This window comes from Bos indicus, chromosome 7 (assembly GCF_029378745.1).
Source record: "Bos indicus isolate NIAB-ARS_2022 breed Sahiwal x Tharparkar chromosome 7, NIAB-ARS_B.indTharparkar_mat_pri_1.0, whole genome shotgun sequence".
In the NCBI taxonomy this organism is placed as follows: domain Eukaryota; kingdom Metazoa; phylum Chordata; class Mammalia; order Artiodactyla; family Bovidae; genus Bos; species Bos indicus.
In genome coordinates, this window is record NC_091766.1 from 99798415 (window position 1) to 99818426 (window position 20012).

At 38.2% G+C, this 20012-nt stretch overlaps 1 protein-coding gene across 1 annotated transcript in view; it reads right to left on the minus strand.

Moving 5' to 3' along the window:
• Nucleotides 1–3864: 3864 nt before the first annotated feature.
• Nucleotides 3865–20012, minus strand: part of ST8SIA4 (ST8 alpha-N-acetyl-neuraminide alpha-2,8-sialyltransferase 4) — a 103623-nt gene continuing 87475 nt past the window's right edge. The window contains exon 5 of the mRNA XM_019965466.2: nt 3865–8212. Coding sequence (XP_019821025.1) covers nt 7930–8212 — 283 coding nt within the window. The 3' untranslated portion in view covers nt 3865–7929. The remainder of the gene's footprint in view (nt 8213–20012) is intronic.

Here is a 20012-nt window from a genome sequence, read left to right on the forward strand (position 1 = left end):
ACAGCACGCCAGGCCTCCCTGTCCATCACCAACTCCTGGAGTTCACTCAGACTCATGTCCATCGAGTCAGTGATGCCATTTCTTTGGAAGGAATGATGCTAAAGCTGAAACTCCAGTACTTTGGCCACCTCATGCGAAGAGTTGACTCATTGGAAAAGACTCTGATGCTGGGAGGGATTGGGGGCAGGAGGAGAAGGGGACGACAGAGGATGAGATGGCTGGATGGCATCACTGACTCGATGGATGTGAGTCTGAGTGAACTCTGGGAGTTGGTGATGGACAGGGAGGCCTAGTGTGCTGCGATTCATTGGGTCGCAAAGAGTCGGACACGACTGAGTGACTGATCTGACCTGATCTGATAAGCTTTATTTAAACTTGTAATTCAACAATGATTCTGGGGAAATACGGTCAGGAGCTGAGGTGGAAACTATGTAATTTCCATGAGCAGGGACTGTTGACTGTTGCAGTTTATTAGGGTAATAGTTTCTCAAACTGGCTAGATTACAAACAAAAACAAACAAAATCCACAGCTAGATTCTGTTCTTTGGATCATCTGTGTTAATGGCTATGGCTTGTCTTGATTTGACCACCTGATTACAAATCACACTCAAAGTCGCCTGTGTCCTCTCCTGGCCCCCGCTATGTTCCCCTAACTCTCTGGGCACTCTAGGAATAGAATCCTTGCTACTAAAGGATATGATTATTTATTTTCATGTTTGTTTCTTTTATTTAAATTTTGATAACCACGAGGAAAGGTATTCCTCATGTTTCATGGAGTGCCTAGTAGGGAGTATTACTTTATAATTGTTGAATAAATGTAACTATTTTATAAGATAAATTCTTTTTAGATAATACTTGCATATTTTATATAATACTTACAAAGACAGACATATTAACAGAGTTTATAAACTCACATAAGAAAATATGCCATCAGGGTCTGTAGAATTAAATAGAATTACCCCATAAATTATATGCCTATGTATTGATAAAGAAAAGTAGGACTGAGAACCAGGAATACAGATGATTATTCTCATAACTCACAAGAACACTAACAATTATAAGGATGTCCATAGAAAAGCAGAAAGTATACCTACTTTTCTTTTGCTAAGCCTACATTTGACCTTTGAGAGCTCAGCAAATAGGGTCTTTCTAAAAGCCCGTATTTTAAAAAAGAAAACTCTTGACTTATTAGGAGAGTCTTCAGAAACGTTTCTTCATATATGCACATGGTAAATATCACACACTGAATCCTGCACCTCCCCTGTGATTCTTCTGTACCTGAGAGACAAATGATCTATTTGGACACAATGACCTTATGCCCAATCGTGGAGATCAACGTGCGTGGAAGCCGAAGCGGAACAGCTCTGGTGGAAGTGCTCTTTCCTGGAAACATCTGCTGCCAGCGGAGTGTTTACATTTTGGCAGCCCCGGCAGATGGACTCTCAGGCAGCCCATCTGTGCGCGGATGGAGGCTGGAGCGACGGAAGCTGAGCAGGACAGATAGCAGAGAGACCGCTTACTGAAACACGCTGAGTGGTTCTAGAAAACGCAAATTAGCACCTCATTTATAGGCTTTTTCTCTTCCTGTGCTATTAATGTTTTAAAGCTAACTTATTTGTGTGTTGTCTGGAATGAGTCATAAAGTTTAGGTTTGGGACTGCTCTTCGGAATGTAGTCATGGTATGATTACTGTTATAAAAAGAGAAAAGCTGTTAGTAAAATTTAATATAAAGAGTGTAGAGAATAAATATATGTTTAAAATATTTTCCTATTTGAAAATATTCTTCAAAACTACTTTACCCTATGGGAAAAGAAAAAAACACTGAGTAAAGGAAGCATCAACCTTTCTAACCGAAGCTCTTATCTGTTCTCTCTGTACTGGTATTTATATTCAGAAGTGTTAACCAAAATGGTGTTCTGAAGAACATAATTTCATAATTTAATAGGATTTTTATACAAATTATGTATGACTTTTAAACAACAGAAATTTCTTCCTTTATTGCAAGATTTCGCCGATCTTTTCCTATGTTAATATATTTTCTGAATCTGCAAGGAAGAGACATACAGAGTTGTCATCCACCGAGCAAATTTTTGTTGTGCGAGTCCTGGACCAGTGTTTGCTTCTGTTTACTTGAGAAATTCCACGTTGGAATCAGAAATCAGAAATCTGGAAGCAAAAATATTTTTAACAGAGAGACATTTATGTTAGCATTTCATAATTTGTTGACTGAGATTTCAGAAATTCAGCACCCACATGACTGAAGTCTATCTTTTAGGAACAGACTGAACAATGCTGATATTCTTCCATCTGAGATATTTTTATTTTTTGCTTTTATGGGCTTGTGCATGATGAAGCCAGTATATAGGGGAAATCATTAAACTGCTCCTTAATTTGGAGACTAGGTTACTTCCATTCTCAGGAAAAGAAGGAAACTAATAAAAAAAAATCAATATAAAATGGATGAACCTAGTCATTTGCAGAATTTCAACCTCAAGATATTTATGTAAATATTTAGTGCTAAACTGTTAATGGAGAGGAAATACTCACTCAATCAAAATGTTTGTATAGAAATCTCATAATTAGACTTTAAATGCAGTGCCATATATTTTGTGATACATAAAGTCAGATTCTAACATAAGACTAATCCAGCTTCCATGAAAAAATATAGGAAGCAAGAATTAACAGTATTTATGGAGAACCATACAGGAGACACTGCCCTGGAAGGTGCAGCTCTGTCATTAGAGATGATCATTCCTTTTTCACTTCTTAGACTGCTCCCAAGTCTAAATTATGACGCTGCCTGTATGACCCTGCCTACAGTCCATGAAGAGTCGGACGTGACTGAGTGACTGAACTGAACTGACAGACGTATCTCAGCTTTTAATCTATGCTCACTAAGTAACGACTTAACTTGCAAACTAAGTTTCCAAGGGAACTTCTTGCCAGTTATTGGCAAGTATTGCCATCAGTATTGGCATCAAAACCTGATGGTTAAGAAAGTGTACACTGAAGTCAGACAGACCACTTGAATTCAAATCCTTGTTTTCTCATTTCTGGGCTTCGTGACCTTTAGCGAATCACATAATCTCACATCTATAAAAATGGGATATTGCAGCTCACATCTCATGGGCACATGTTGAGGTCTGATTATATCCAAAGAATAAACAGGGATTGCCCACTGTATATGGATCTTTGAAGGAAAAAAATTACACAAATACAAACAAGATTGATATTCACCAACCCTTGTTCATGGTTCACTGTTGGTCTCCAGCACATATTTTAAAATTACAGAAGGTAAAAAGTGACCTCATGAAACTAAAGTTAATAATTTCTGGAGAAAATAATGCAGTCAGAAAACAGACTAGTCAGTTCTAGAAAGCGATGAAAGCTTTAAAAATGTGGTTTTTAGGATCATCCTTTGGAAGTTGAGATGCAAACAAGAGCAAGTGGGTGTAATAGTGTTTGCAATCACAAGTCACAGGGCAGCCATAAGAACGCGTAAGGAGCCACTGGCTTCTTCAGCCATGAAGCTGGAGTGACTCACTGACAGTAGTCACTGGGAATACAAATTGGATATAAATGACTGTAGCTTATGTAACACTCTATTCCCTCAACTACAAACACAATGCACCACACACACACAAAACCTGTTCATGATTCCCGGATGTCCATGAGAGTGTTGATATTGTCCATATTGCTCTGTATACACTTTAAAGAAATGACTGGCTAAATTGCAAATAGCTGGGGCTAATGGGGAGGGAAAACAGGAACCCTATGTAGAGCTTGTTAAAGCTGGTATCACCCACCTTATGTTGATGTGCAAAGCGGAACAGACCTTGTAGATATAAGAGATAAGAGAAACATGAAAAAAAATGGGGTTTAATTTATTTTACAGTTTTACAAATGATAAAACAATAACACCTGATTGCTATACATAAACAAAAGGGAAACAGTGTTGAACAGAATGAACTGGACAGAATAAACCTCATCTTTCAATTCCACAGATGATATAAGAAACACTCAGTAGCAATTATTCTATGCAGCAATACTACCTCTGTAAACTCTTTTTTTTTCCCCCTGCTATATACATTTGTAACTCTTGTGCTTTTGCATACACAAAGAAACAGTAATTATTAAAAGGTGCTACTTAAATGCAGAGACAATGGTTCTGGAGCCACAATCTGAAAACTGCAATTCAAATACATTGCCAGCTTGAAGACTTTTTTTTTTTTTTAATTTTTTTAAAGATTTGGGATATACTAGACCCTCATTGTAACTCTAGGTATGAACAACATATAATTTAGTTACAAAGTAGATCCCTTTAAAGCAGGTTAGCAACTGAAGTTTCAAAAGAACTTCTTTATTCTAAAGAGGTCTTATCTCCAGAGTGCTTCACAGCATAAACCCTGAAGACATGAGCGTAACACAAATCTAGTGTGTGTATATTACAGACTCAGTGTGTATACACACAGACACACATATATAACATTGTATATATGTATCACACATGTCTATTTGTACTATGTAGATATATCTATAGCACATATATAATAAAATATCTATTTCTAGGTGGGCTTTATTTGGATTTTCTTTCATCAGATAGGAACGATAACCCTCTCTCACTCAACTTGCCAAACATTGGTATATTGATCATGTCTGATGGGGAAACTCTCAAACTGGTAGAGGTCACAACTAACTACACATAACTCTTCCTATACCCCTTCCACAATTATGGATACTCCCAACAATAACCACAGAAAACAACTCTTTTATGAACCAAACACCCCACTGTGTGTATTATGACTAACGGGCTCAATCAGAAATAAATTACTTTGTTCACCCTCTTCCTGCATAGTAGCTTAACAACTAGTTGGTATGTACACTACCTACAGCATTATTTAAATAAATTGCTTCTGTAAGCATATATGTAGAAATTCCCATTAGCAACTGATATACATTTCATATGAGATACAATACATAAACACATTTGAATGCCCAGCACCTTCTTTCAGACAGAAAAACTTTCAGTCTCATTTCATCAGTCCTGTGGGCTCAATCATCAGATCTGCCCAGAAAAATCTGTTACTGATTTATTATTTTTTATTCCAGCAACTTAATATTAAGTATAGAACAGGCTGGGTAATAATGATGAAAATGTTTCCATGGCCTCTTCATGTCAACAGCACAGTAACAACCATGTTCTCGAAGGGACAGGAGTGTTTCACACTCAGCTGCCTGAGTATTGCCAGGTACAGGTTTAAATCATGAAAAGGAAATAAAATATTAAAGCTGTGAACATAGTCTCAGAAGAAAAAAAAACAAACGCAAATATTTCAAGTATGTACTTATAATTTGATTTCATTGTGATCGCTTTTGCCCCCTGATTGGTTAGATCTGAATTCTTTTTCTTATTCTTGCTGTCAGCCTTCAGTAATCTGCCTGCCCCACCCCTGTAAGAAGGCCATAGTGGATGGTGAAGGGGGAGGGGAGATGGAAAGCGCTACAATAGGGAATGGATCGGTCTTGTACAGTTTGTCTTCTTTGAACACTAAACGCCTTTAATTAAATTCATTCTTGAGTATTGAAAGTTCCCTGAGATGAACAAAAGTAGTCTCAGTCGATACTGAAGCCCTTTTTAGATGCTGAGAATTTTCAGAACTGGGCAACATATTTAGAGAACATAAAGCGTAGGGTAACAAAGCAATGTGAAGCTAAAAAGGCACTACTCAATGCATTTATGAGATGAACATCAATGCACGGAACAGCGAATGTCTGGGATGCTTTTGCTGTGGCCTTAAAATTGTCTAAACACATTTGTTGAAAGCGCAGACAAAATAGCAAGGTACCTTGATGCTGCTTTTTACCTTCAATGAGTTCTGAGATGTATCTTATCTATAAGAATTGACTTGTGATTTCAAAATGCTTATTGAATTTAAATTAAAGACTACTCAAACAGCTTGTCTGCAAGTCCAAATTAAGTAATCGCCTACTTTTGATTGGTTGGGTAAATCAGACTTTTAAAGTTTACATTCAAAATATAGACCTAATCCTTTAAAAACTTCCCAATAATAAGAGGTTCAGTGATAAAAGTACATCATATTCTATCCATTTTTGGCTATGTATTTCTTTTCTGGATTCTATTTTGTTTTATTTGAGACACATAAGTTTTCAGAAAATATAATCTTCTATACCCCAAGGTTCTATCGTATTTCTAAAAAGAAAACCACATATTATTAATATATTGAGAACTGTATTACTATGAATATCCTTTTTCTTGATAACATATATATATATATATGTATATTCTTTATGCTATTTATTCTTTTTCAGGCCTTCTTCGCCAAGAAACAAAACATATATATTCCTCATGCTATTTCTTCTTTTCGCAGATTGCCTTCCCTAAGAAACAAGAAGTAATCTATGTTGTTTCAGGCCAAGAGTAGAAGTGGGAACGAAGCACTTCTGCTTTCTAAAGAAACAGTTTACCGTCAGAATTACCTACCAGCGTAGTAATTACCAGAAATTGGCCTGTTGGTCAATTCTGTTATATGTTAAAATTTTCAAAAATCACTTTATTAATAATTTCATGTGCTTCTCTGGAAACACATTAATGTGATAATGTGAATAAATTTAACTATAGAAAAAATATTGGTCAATTTAATTAATCTGAAGTTCAAAATACTGACATACAGTCTCATTGTTAAACCTCTTAAAATTATCTCTGTGATGAAAACAGCACTCTATTAATCATATTATTTCTGCACTAAGAAATTTTAACAGTCATCTACAGAGCAAGTCAGTGTTTCTATCTGAATTAACAAGCGGGATATCAAAGAACTGGAAGTCACATTTCAGCCCTACAAGTCAAACATTTACTCTAACGGGCAAATGCTTCCAGAAAATCATTATGAAATGTAAAAGCTGTGGAATCTTCCTTCAAACAAAAATGAAGGTTGAGTTTGGAAAATTTAAAATACCTAGAGACAATTTTCACATTAGTAGCCTCGTAATATACTAATATGTTATTTTCATGAAAGGAGACTGGTTTCTCGTGTAGACACATCAGTATAATCTTTGGTACCAAAAGTAATTTTTTTTTTCCTGCTAATTTTACCATCTCAGATGACACAGAGTTTGTCTTTCTTTTAGAGTGGCTCGAGATTACTGAGTGAAACAGTTTAGCTGGTACCTTCTACACCACTGGGAAAAAATTGGGAGGTTTACAGTTGTGCAAAATAAAACTTTTTTTACAAAGTTATTGTGTGATAACTGCTTAAAAAATACAAGAACTTTAAAAACGATCACTTAAAGGTCAATTATCTCATTCATATTTATCTCAGAAAGGATTTCAAAGCACCCCGATACCCAAAAAAAAAAGAGACTCCAGAAGGCAAACAAGAACAGAAACAAAACATAAAGTTTATCATGATCAGACTCAGAGTCCTGACTGAAGGCATTTACTTGAGTTGTTTAACCTTACAGATTTCACTGCTCAAACTGTTTCCATCTTGATTTCTGCTGACAGGACAGTTCAGTTTCCCCAAGGGCTGAGTTGTGTTCCTGGGTTCCTCTTCTCATGTGCTTGGCGTTGCAGTGGCAACCCAACAGTGATGAACATTTTTGCTTCGTTAACTAATGACGAGTGCATTGTTGGATCTTGTAAACACTACTGATTATACATTCAAACTGTGTTCTGAGTGGAAGTGGCACTTACTAGGACCCTTGAAGTCAAAATACTTAATTTTTAGAGCACTTTGCAGGTATTTCATCAGCTGGTAGTAGATTTCTCATGAATGTCCTTTAATCACCTTTCAGGTAAGTGGTGGATGCTGCAACCCAGTCTTGTATTGGATCCTGTTTTTCAAATCTTAGGAAGCATCTTCAGAAAAGAAGTGCATATCAGTCTGCTTGTATGTTTCAGGTGTGCTTTATTGCTTTATGCACTTTCCTGTTGTCAATTTCAGAGCTCCTCTATTATGTAGCACATTTAATGTTTTGAATTCTAACGGCATCCTATGAGGACTTGCATTGGAAAAGTACCTATATTTTAAGTCATCATAGTAATGATATTTGACAGCTTTCCCATTCAAATCCTTAGGGAATGGCCAGAATCCATACAGGTGAATCTCATCACAGAATCTCGTGGCAAGTGTATACATGAGTAGACCTGTGCTGGGTCTTTTGATGGGAACTTTGTTTGTCAGCCAGTAACTGGGAAGAAAAAACATACACACAAGAGAAGAATTTAGAGAAGCATTCAATATAACCTATAGCAAGCATACTATGTATAAAGTAAATGAAATGTGAAAAGTAACTGTATAAGTGACATTAAAAAATTGCTGAAGGAATAATATATTGCTCATGCATTTAGAAAATTGAATGCATTTATTTTATCTTTCTTATCCTTTATTTTCTTGCTTATTTTGAGGTCACATGAATAGCCAAGAGACCAAGAAGGTGAGTAAATATTACTGTGGAATCTTATATTAAAAAGAACTAGAAGAAAACATTTATAGAACCTGCAGAGTAGAATCTTTTCAGAAAGGGCTAAATATAACTGCAAAAGGCACAGTAATTGGGCAGTGATTAAGCAATTTTCTCAGAAAAAGAGGACTTGAAACTATGCCTACAAGTTTCCAAAATCTTTCACATTTCAATTAAAAATCCAAACATAAACGCTTTGCCTGTACTGCCAGGGTCCAGCCCCGGCTGATCCAGGGAGTTCAAAGCAGGGACGGCGTCGGTGAGGATCAGGATACAATAGCTTCAATTAGATATTAATTAGAGATGTAAAGAGTAATAGAATGAGGATAGCTCAGCAGGAAAATTCAGTGGAGAAAAGAGGCTGAGTAGCTTGGTTTACACGGGAGACCAATAAAACTTTAAGACAAGAAGCTTGCACCACTTACGTAGGCCGCAGGCGTCCTTCCATTCTCCCGAAGGAGAGGAGACACTGAGGCCTCCCCGGTCGGATCTTAGAAGCCCAGGCATAATTAGTAAGCATGGTGGGTTCTGCGCTCCAGATGGAGACTCAGCCAGAGTTTGAGAGAGAGAGTGACATGGGGAGACCAGTCTTTCGAGAAACTGATGCCAATTCTTTATTTTCCAGTCTGTTTTTATACACTGAGATGTTATACAAAAGTCATGCGGGGACAGCAGTCCTGACTTTTATTAAAGTCAGGTGTTTCATACAAATGTGCACAGAGGTCTGAGGGGTATTACATCATCTTCTGGCCAGGGGGCCTGCTGACAATTTATGACCCTCTCCTTGTGACAGTGGTCAGTCAACCAGGACACTTATTTCTCCAGGGGTGATTATTCTTAAAACAGACGCCACCCAAATAAAGTTACATTCCTATAGGGTGAGGGTGTAGTGGGTTTTAGTTAAGGAAAGAATTTACTTAGCCTAAGGTCTAATGTGATTAATATCAAAGGTTAATACTTATTTCTTCTATATATTCATTAATGTGTGTAAGGGCAGGGGATGTGGAGACTTAGCAACAAACATTGGCTCAACAAATGAAAAACCCTTCACCAATACAGTTTCTAATCAGCCCATTATACTTATACTAATAGCTTTCTAACTTTTCTAAGGAACCTGTTTTTAGAAGGTTTAAAGCATCTCGTGCCTCTCACGGTTGGGAGGCTGTGAGCAATCACATGTGGCTGGACAAGCCTGTCAGGCAGGCTAGAGAACCTTCAGAGGAGTTTGTAGGTTGAAACACTCTTGTCACGCCCAGGAGTTTTTATTAACTGGAGCTCTAAGTTAACTCCTTCTCTGAAAGAGGTGGTGGGGGACAGGCTCCTGTAAAGTCAGAGGTGTAGGTGAGAGCACAAAGTAGTAAAGTAGGCAGGCTCTGGTTATGGGGGTAGATGGCCCCCAACACTGTACTATACTGACTTATTCAACTCCAATTTCTAGGTCACATTTTACTAAAGCTAATTAAGAATACTGCCTCAACCCATAGAAGAACAAAAACATAGCACAAGTAACAAATATTTGTAAATCGTTCACTGCTTATGCTGTGATTTGATAGAAAAATATTTTTCAATGCTGGTAAGTATTTTATACTATTCTTTTAAAAAGGCAATAAAATACTCCAAAATGTTTGATCCACCTTTGTTGCCAAGCTTTGTTCACGTGAATAGCATGCACACTCTCAAGTTAATCACCACCTCAAACAGGAAAGGAGGTGTCCCAGCCTTCTCGCCACAGTCATGATCTTATATGGGGTCAGCTAAAGTTAAGGAAGAGTGTGGATTTTCTTTGATATAAAAAGTTGTCTACACTGCCAGAAAACTCCTAATCCCAGGGACTATTAATCAGTGAGAACTTCCAGGAAGGACTATACCTGCATACAAAGCTCAGCAGCACCCAGCTGCCAATGGTACCCAGTGCAGGACGCCTCTCCCAAACAACAAGCAAGAAAAAAACACAAAACCAGTCATCAGCAGACGGGATTCCCACAGACATCCCAAATCATACCACCTCACATAGTCCTGTCCATTGCAGGGGAAAAAGATAAACTCACCTCCTCCCACTAGAATGCAGGCACAAGTAACCCCCAACACTAAACCAACACAACCCACTGGACCAACTGAGGGCAGAAATCAAAAGGAAGAAGGAATACAACCCTAGAGCCTGGGAAAAGGAGACGTCAAATGGAGCAAGTTGGGAGGGCGGGGGCGGGAAAAAGACAAGACACAAATATAGTGCAAATGAAGGAACAAGGTAGAAACTCACAAGATCAAAAGTGGTCTAGTTACAAATGAATTTAATAAAATTTGTTTTTTTTTATTTTGGTTTTTATTATCATTTCCTATTCAAGGAAATATATAACTGGCTATCCAAATATGAGGGTAAGATTGTTTGATTCTGGTCATTGCTATATTTAAATCCTTTCCTTAGATTTTATATAATATTGTTTTCCTTTTTCTTTTCTAAAAAGTAATTTATGAAGTTTTCCTGGCTGGATCAAATACATCTACACTAATGAGTACAAAAACCCAAATTTTGTTTTATTTAATTTGGTTAAAGAAATATTGGACTTTCAGACCTCACTACATCCAAAACAGGGGAAATATACTTAGCCGTTGTTATTCCTGTTTTCCTTTTTTTTCTTCTTTCCTGCCTTTTCTTTGAACCAGTATTGACCTTTCACACTTTTTATTTTTCTTGTTGGGTAAAGGGCATGTGCTGAATATTGTGAGCAACGTGAAACGTGTTATGAACTTTCTGTTAACGCAAGTGTTTTGAGAAAGCATATTCTCAGTAAAGAAGGTTATTAAGGAATTTTTAGAGAAGAACATCTAAGAATTTTCTCAAAACCCAAAGGCAGGAGCAAAACCCGTAGCACATATACTGTTAACATCATGAAGAAACCACAGACGGATTTTGTGCAAGGAGCATAAACTACAGCCTGGAGGCTTTGAAGAAACTTTGATACAGCCGGCAGCTCTCTCTGCTCTGAGAAAGCAGGTGTTCTTAAGATGAAATGGTTATTACAGGAAAGTTTTGTAAGCATGATCTGTGTGTGGTTACAAATGTCAGCTGAGGCAGTTGGTTAGTTTAAAAAGTGCATTTATAAATTCTTAAAGTGAATGAAGTAAGCTTAGTAAAAAAAAAAAAAAAAAATCATTTCCATCAGGGAATGTCAATTACTGGAAATAGTCTGGCAATATATGGGCTTCCCTGGTGGCTCAGACCACAAAAAATCTGCCTGCGATTCAGGAGACCCAGGTTCAATCCCTGGGTCAGGAAAATCCCCTTGGAAAATGGAACGGCAATCCACTCCAGTATTCTTGCCTGGAGAATTCCATGGACAGAGGAGCCTGGCAGACTACAGTCCAAGGGGTCACAGAGTCAGACATGACTAAGTAACTAACACTTGGCAGGATATTGGTCATGCTGAATTATCTTATTTCTAAAGTGGGAGAAAAATAGATAGGAGCAAAAAATGTAACACTATAGCATTTGTATGGGACATCAAAGTCACATTGTGTGTAATTACAAGATCATGTTATAAATAACTTTTGTGATGTTTGGCATACAACAATTTGAATAATTAAAAAAAAACTGACACTTTTTGAGAAATAATGAAAATAAATAACATCTTATTTGTTTCTAGAAAGAAATCACAGGAGAAAAGGCCTTAATAAATGGCATCAATATGTAACAGATAAATTTAAACAAAATCATCTAAAGCAGGTCAAGAACTAAAGTCATAATTATTGCTGTAACATTCTGTGAAATTAAAAAAAAAAATAAGGAGCCAAACCAAATACAATCAGTAAAAGTTTACTGAGTGTTTAATATAGCTCTAAAGTGAAAACTGAAGTCACTCAGTCGTGTCCGACTCTGTGTGAACCCATAGACGGCCTCCCACCAGGCTCCCCCGTCCCTGGGATTCTCTAGGCAAGAACACTGGAGGGGCTTGCCATTTCCTTCTCCAATGCATGAAAGTGAAAAGTGAAAGTGAAGTCGCTCAGTAGTGTCTGACTCTTCGAGATCCCAGGGATTGCTGCCTACCAGGCTCCTCTGTCCATGGGATTTTCCAGGCAAGAGTACTCGAGTGGGCTGCCATTGCCTTCTCCGATAGCTCTAAAGTTATGTTTGAAATCGTTTAGGCCAACCTAAACTATCAAGATTCAGTATTTGTCCAGGAACACAGTACAATTTTAAATAATCTGTGAGTATCTACTTATATACAAGCTGGTATTTAAAAACTACAAGTTTCTTGTGAACAGTTCATTGAAATAGACTGTTAAGTTTTTAACTCTAATTAGGAAAAAAGATGGAAGGCAATTAACTGATAAAATAATGAACTATTCATACTCCAATTCAGTACAAGCTGTTCTAATTTTTATTTCAAATTCTTATCTATTATGGTTTAAAATTCAGCAGTGTTTTCAATTCAGCAAATAATCTAGTTTCCACATATCTATTTCTTTGAAATGAATGCAGAAGAAAAGTATTACCTATAATCCAAACACAAATTGACAATTACTGCTACAAGGTGCTGAATCCTTTTGTTTCTCTAGCTGTTTTGAATCAATATATATTAGAACCATTCATAGACATACATAGGATATTTTCTATCAGCTAGGCTCAGTTTTATTTCAAAGACTATTAATCCCCCTTTCCCTCCCTTCCTTTCTACTTTAATTTTCTAATACTCTGTCTTGTATGAAACAAGCTCACCCTGGATTTGCCGTGTAACTTTCTATAGATGTAAAACTTTCCACAGTTATTTCTGCCTCCCAGCAAGGTATTTTATCTTCTCTTCCTCCAACATATCAGTCCCATTTCTTATTTCAAACGAACGCAACTTGAAATGCTTTTACTCACCACATTGGTGTGCTATAGAAGGCCAAATTTATTGTCAGAAGTTACGGGTGTGAATCCGTAATATAATGCCTATGAGTCCTTGGGAAAACTACTTTACTTCTTCAGACTTTGGTTAATAATATTTAACATATAACATTGTGATAGCTCATATGGTAATAACTGCAATGCAGCGGATCTGGGTTCGATCCTTGGACCAGGAAGGTCCCCTGGAGAAGGGAAGGTCTGCTGCTGCTTCTGCTGCTAAGTCACTTCAGCCTTGTCCGACTCTGTGAGACCCCATAGACAGCAGCCCACCAGGCTCCCCCAGGCTCCCCCATCCCTGGGATCCTTCAGGCAAGAACACTGGAGTCGGTTGCCATTTCCTCCTCCGATGCATGAAAGTGAAAAGTGAAAGTGAAGTCGCTCAGTGGTGTCAGATTCTTAGCGACCCCATGGACTGCAGCCTACCAGGTTCCCCCGACCATGGGATTTTCCAGGCAAGAATACTGGAGTGGGTTGCCATTGCCTTCTCCTGAAGGGAAGGTCTACCCACTCCAGTACTCTAGGCTGGAGAATTCCACAGACAGAGGAGCCTGGTGGGCTACTGTCCGTGGGGTTGCAGAGAGTCGGACAGGACTCAGTGAAAAACACAACATTGTTAGGATAAAGTAAAAGAGGTAGTAAGGACATAGGAACATAGCATAAAGCTTGACACGCAGTGGTGGCGGTGATTTAGTCACTAAGTCATGTCCTACTCTTGTGATCCTGTGGACTGTAGCCTGCCAGGCTCCACTGTCGATGGGATTCTCCAGGCAAGAATACTGGAGTGGGTTGCCATGCGCTCCTCCAGGGGATCTTTCCGACCCAGGAATTGACACACAGTGAGTAACAGTAGTTGAACTTCCATGTAGCCCACAAAACCTATTCTTCAATCCCTCGCCCACAGCCTACTTTCTCTCGGAAACATCTGAAACTACAAATGGGTTGGATGTGTCATTTCATCTCAGTGGTGTGTTTCCTTAGCTGAGAAACAAAACCATCTGACCGTATGGCTTTAGGGTTTCCTCTGTTTACAAGATTCGATTACTGTTTCAAATCTCCGTGAAACTGCATGCTCCCTGAAGCCGCGTGAAACTCTTGTTCCAGCTCTAGCTTCCTCCTCCCATTCTGTTCCCTTTACCTTCTTTAGTATTTAATACATTCACAGCAAATGCATTTGATGACCAATCGATATTATAATGGGTAATCACAAGCTTAAAATAAGGAGTTGAGAGATCACTGAGGATCTGGTCTCAGACATATCTCTGCACCACTGAAAACGTTAACTGTCTTTGAACTGTACCAGGCCCAAGCTCACCACCAGCTGTGTTCCCAACAGCACCTGGCAGCTGCAGCCTCCAGCTCTCAAGGTCTTTCCCTGTGACTATGCAACCATTTCGGATTCCAACCAAGCTTTACTTAACAAGCACCCTTACTTTTTGCCAGGTCCAATTATAATGATTGATACACAACTCATGTAACTAGGGGCTTCCCTCGTAGCTCAATTGGTAAAGAATCTGCCTGCAATGCAGGAAATCCAGGTTCAATCCCTGAGTCAGGAAGACCCCCTGGAGAAGGGAATGGCAACCCACTCCAGTATTCTTGCCTGGAGAATCCCATGGACAGAGGAGCCTGGTGGGCTACAGTCCACGGAGTCACAAGAGTCAGACACGACTTAGTGACTAAACCACCACCACTCATGTAACTAACTGCAACCTTGAGATTGTTTTCCTTTATAAGCCTCCTTCATTGTATAGTTCTGTGGTACACAATTCAAGTGTTTCTTGAATATATATCTCCTGGGCAAATATATGTCTCCTAACAAACTCCAAATAAACACCTTTTTATTTCAATTAGGTCTCCGTTTCTAAAATTCTGCCCAACATACTTAATAGATGCTTCTTGATTTTAAAGCCTGCAACAGGTTACATTTTCTCTCATAATCAATTAGATAATAATCACCTCAGGAGCCAACATGCATGATTGTTTTCAGAAACACATGTTTTTGAAATTAAAGCAAAAAATGTTAAATTCAAAGTAGTATTTAACATACTGATGATAGCTCATACTCAACACACTGGCAAATAAGGAATATTAATTTGTATTTATATTTAAACAAAGAAGTCAAAAAGCTTAGAAGTAATATATTTTTTCCTCTTAAAATATTATTCTTCCTGAAATCAACCAAGGAAATTTCTAGAAGAATTTGAATAGAGAGAATGAATTCCCACTGTGCCAACAGTTTTAATATTATACTATAAGCAAAATATCCATTCAAGAGTCCAGAAATTATTTTCTCTGGGATGGGAGGTGGAGTACACAGCCCAGTGTGCCTGTGCATTCTGAGTTCCAATGAATCTTCTGTATTTCTCCACTCATACTTACCCTCCTGCAACCGAGCTTTGAGCTTGGCTCCAGAGGAAGATTCTGTTAAAGGTACACAGTGTGGCTTCTGGGTGTACAATGTCTGCAGAAATCTCAGACATTATAAAAGAATTCGTTTTCATCGTCTTTGCAGAAGATGTTTGCATCTTTCCAATTCTACACTCCACTCCCCTAAACTAATTCTTTTATAATATCTGAATATTGTATTCTGGAACTGTGTCTTCCACGCTTGTCATTATTTAAGTTCATTGTTAGGAGGAGTATGTGTGTTCAGATTATAAAGTTTAAGACTTCAAAGCAATCATCCCTGGGCATTCTGAAATAGAATATCACTGCTGTTTTATTTTCAACTATTCAAATTGTCCTTTCATTGTATTCCCAGTCTGCAGCATACTACATAACATGATTTGATTTTAAAAGTGCATAAAACTTATTTTTTTCATAAAACTCTTGTGGTAACCTTCATGATATCTTTTAGAATTGTTGAGATAGCTTGGCTTGTCACAAAACCAGGGTTGGTGATTTTTTTTTTTTTTTTTTAAAGAACTTCACTGAGTTCTCACTGTACTCATTGAGAATAATTTAGTCCACCATGAATTAATTCTATTATTCCAGAGAAGCAAAACGTGATAGATCTTATACCAAATTCTTATGTGAGGAAACAAAAGGACAGAGTAGCATATTTAATGTGATTTGGCAAGATAGGAGTAAACCCAGGAGTAGGCGATTTATTAAAAGGTAGTAACAGTAATAATAATGTATTATTTATAATGTGCCAGAGACAGTGTTAAGAGTTCCATATATGTAGCCTTCTTCCTTCGACCCTTACCACAAACCTGTAAATGTATTTAACAGATGAGGACACCAAGGCTTGGGAAGGTTAAATAACCATATTAAGGTCATGGAATTTGAGAATGACAAGCCCACATCTATCTGGCTATGATGATTTCAATTTCGGCTAAAAAAGAATAGGATTCCTTAGCTTCTACAAAGCCTTCATCTTGGAACAGCAAGTCCTTAGGACAATCTGCAACACAGAGTTCACATCAGGAAAAATAAACAACTGTAGGGTGTTTTGGTGATTGACAGTCTAGTATCAATAGTGATGTGTTTTATGGAGGGAACTGTCTTGGCTTTCTTTTTTTTTTTTCAAAGGTAAATAAGAGCTGACCAGTATAAAGTACCCACTTTTCCACATAAGCACTCTCAAAAGTGTTTGAAGTCAGAAGATGATTTCGTAGTTTCAATATGTAACTTATTTAACCACATTGAAAATGCCAAAGGCAGTGACACTGAATCAAAGGGTAGGGATTTTCATGCAGATTTGAATAAGGCTTCTAAAAGTATTTTGAAGTGTCATTAAAATGAAAGCAGGAATTTGCAACCTCAAGAGGTCAAATTTATCAGTAATTTTTTTCTGTGTGTCCTTTATATGCAGAGCTCTGTACTGAATAGGTGATAAAAAGAAGAGAGAAAATTCTTTCTGCTGAGGCCCTTCATAGTATACATACAGATAAAATATTTTCTTCATAAGCCTAATTCATCAGAGGCATAGAGAGCTCAGAGCTTGTGAAAAGGAATAGGGTTACTATTTTGGGCTAATAATCTACATTGTATTTGGTTCCTATCTGTTACTTGATGTATACTACAGAAATGAGTCTTTTGCCTGATTCTTTGACTCTGAATTCACTCTTCTTTTCATCTGACCAGGTACACTGTCAGGCTGAGCGTAGATATAGGGGTAAGAAAGTCTAGATCCACTTACACTATGTTGGCTTTGCCAAGAGTCTCATGTTTTATCACTGAATATATAACTCCCATTTTTGTGATATTACTAATTTCACTTCATACATTTTCAAAGTACTCTCACATGTTCCTCTTAAAATCCTGTGATATATGCTATAGGATATATTACTATCCCTGTTTCACATAAGGTGCAGTTAATAGCTCAAGAAGTAAAAAAATAACTTGTCCAGTTCTGCCCAATGAATGCTGGTGTTGTACACTGACCTGCTGGTAAATGTTTTAAAGCAGACACTGGCTAGGGGAGACAGAGAGTTGCATTTCTGTAGCACCTGTCAATTTCTGTGGTGTAAATATTCCCATCAGGGCCAACTGCAACCAACTAAGCTGACATCATACTGTAGGGTGCGTCTAGTCAAAGCTATGGTTTTTCCAGTGGTCATGTATGGATGAGAGAGCTGGACAATAAAGAAAGCTGAGTGATGAAGAATTAATGCTTTTGAACTGTGGTGTTGGAGAAGACTCTTGAGAGTCCCTTGGGCTGCAAGGAGATTCAACCAGTCCATCCTAAAGGAAATCAGTCCTGAATATTCATTAGAAGGACTGATGCTGAAGCTGAAGCTCCAATACTTTGGCCACCTGATGCAAAGAACTGACTCCTTCGAAAAGACCTTGATGCTGGGAAAGATTGAAGGCGGGAGGAGAAGGGGATGACAGAGGATGAGATGGTTGGGTTGCATCACCAACTCAATGGACAAGAGTTTGGGTAAACTCCGAGAATTGTGATAGACAGGGAGGCCTGGCGTGCTGCCCTCCGTGGGGTCACAAAGAGTCAGACACGACTGAGTGGCTGAACTGAACTGAAGCTGACATCAGTGAGCACTGAGCTGGAGGAGGGATGGCAAAATCAGCTCTCGCAAGGTAGTACAAGCCAGCTTCACTACACTACTGGCAGTAGAAAAGAGATGGAAAATAGTCCTCTTGACCTACAATCTCATTCCGTTTGCACAATAAAATTTAACACTAAAGAACCTTCCCTTAGAAAGATTCCCAGGTAGGGATTAAAGAGAAAAGGTGGAGGTATAATGTGTACCTTTGTAAAGATAACTTCACTATATCCTAAGAGGGAAGCTTAACTTTATTACATAAAGCACAGTGCTCTCTTTCTATTTTTATCACATTATATTTAACTCAGTGCTGGATACACACTGAGTACTTAGTAAGTGCTTGCTTAGTGTATTATTTCTGGCACCTTACAGATCTGTAGTGTTAATGAGATGGAGCATACGCATGCCTTGGCCGTCTCCAAGTGACAACAGTCAACAGTGGGAAAGTGCAGCAAATGTTGGCGTCTTGGCTTTGTTTTGTCTTCAGCAATCTATGTGGTCATGGGCAAACTACTTAAACTTATTCAGCCTTGGCTTACTTACCAGTAAAATGAGATTCGACATATGGCTTCTCCTACACTTAAAGCTCTCATTTATAAAAGCTCACAAATAATACCTGAATTCTGCCTGAGGAATGTGAGTGTTTATCCACTAGTAGCAGCAGTCCATGGGAAATAGAGGGGGAAACAGTGGAAACAGTGTCAGACTTTATTTTTTGGGGCTCCAAAATCACTGCAGATGGTGACTGCAGCCATGAAATTAAAAGACACTTACTCCTTGGAAGGAAAGTTATGACCAACCTAGATAGCATATTCAAAAGCAGAGACATTACTTTGCCAACAAAGGTCCGTCAAGTCAAGGCTATGGTTTTTCCAGTGGTCATGTATGGATGTGAGAGTTGGACTGTGAAGAAAGCTGAGCACTGAAGAATTGATGCTTTGAACTGTGGTGTTGGAGAAGACTCTTGAGAGTCCCTTGGACTTCAAGCAGATCCAACCAGTCTATTCTAAAGGAGATCAGCCCTGGGATTTTTTTGGAAGGAATGATGCTAAAGCTGAAACTCCAGTACTTTGGCTACCTGATGCAAAAAGTTGACTCATTGGAAAAGACTCTGATGCTAGGAGGGATTGGGGGCAAGAGGAGAAGGGGACGACAGAGGATGAGATGGTTGGATGGCATCACCGACTCTATGCACATGAGTTTGGGTGAACTCTGGGACATGGTGATGGACAGGGAGGCCTGGCGTGCTGTGATTCATGGGGGATTCAAATAGTCGGACACGACTGAGCAACTGAATTGAACTGAGCAGTGGTCCAATCTTTCTGTCTTGCTATTAACTATAAATTATTCCAACTTTGATAACATGTCATGTGACAGACATGCGTCCTCTTCCTTCAACAACGTTACATAGCTCTTTTGTAAAAGTCGTCCTTGCTGAAAAAACAATTCTAGTTTCCTGTAATAGTTGTAATGGGAGAGCAGATGATTTTATTTACTCTCCAAATCACAGTAAAGTTATACTTGTTATCTAAAAATTATAAAATCATCCATCATAATTTTAAGCATTAATGCTTAAAATCCTGAACTGGCACATGGAGCCTATGGTAAAAAAATAAAAATAATAATAATA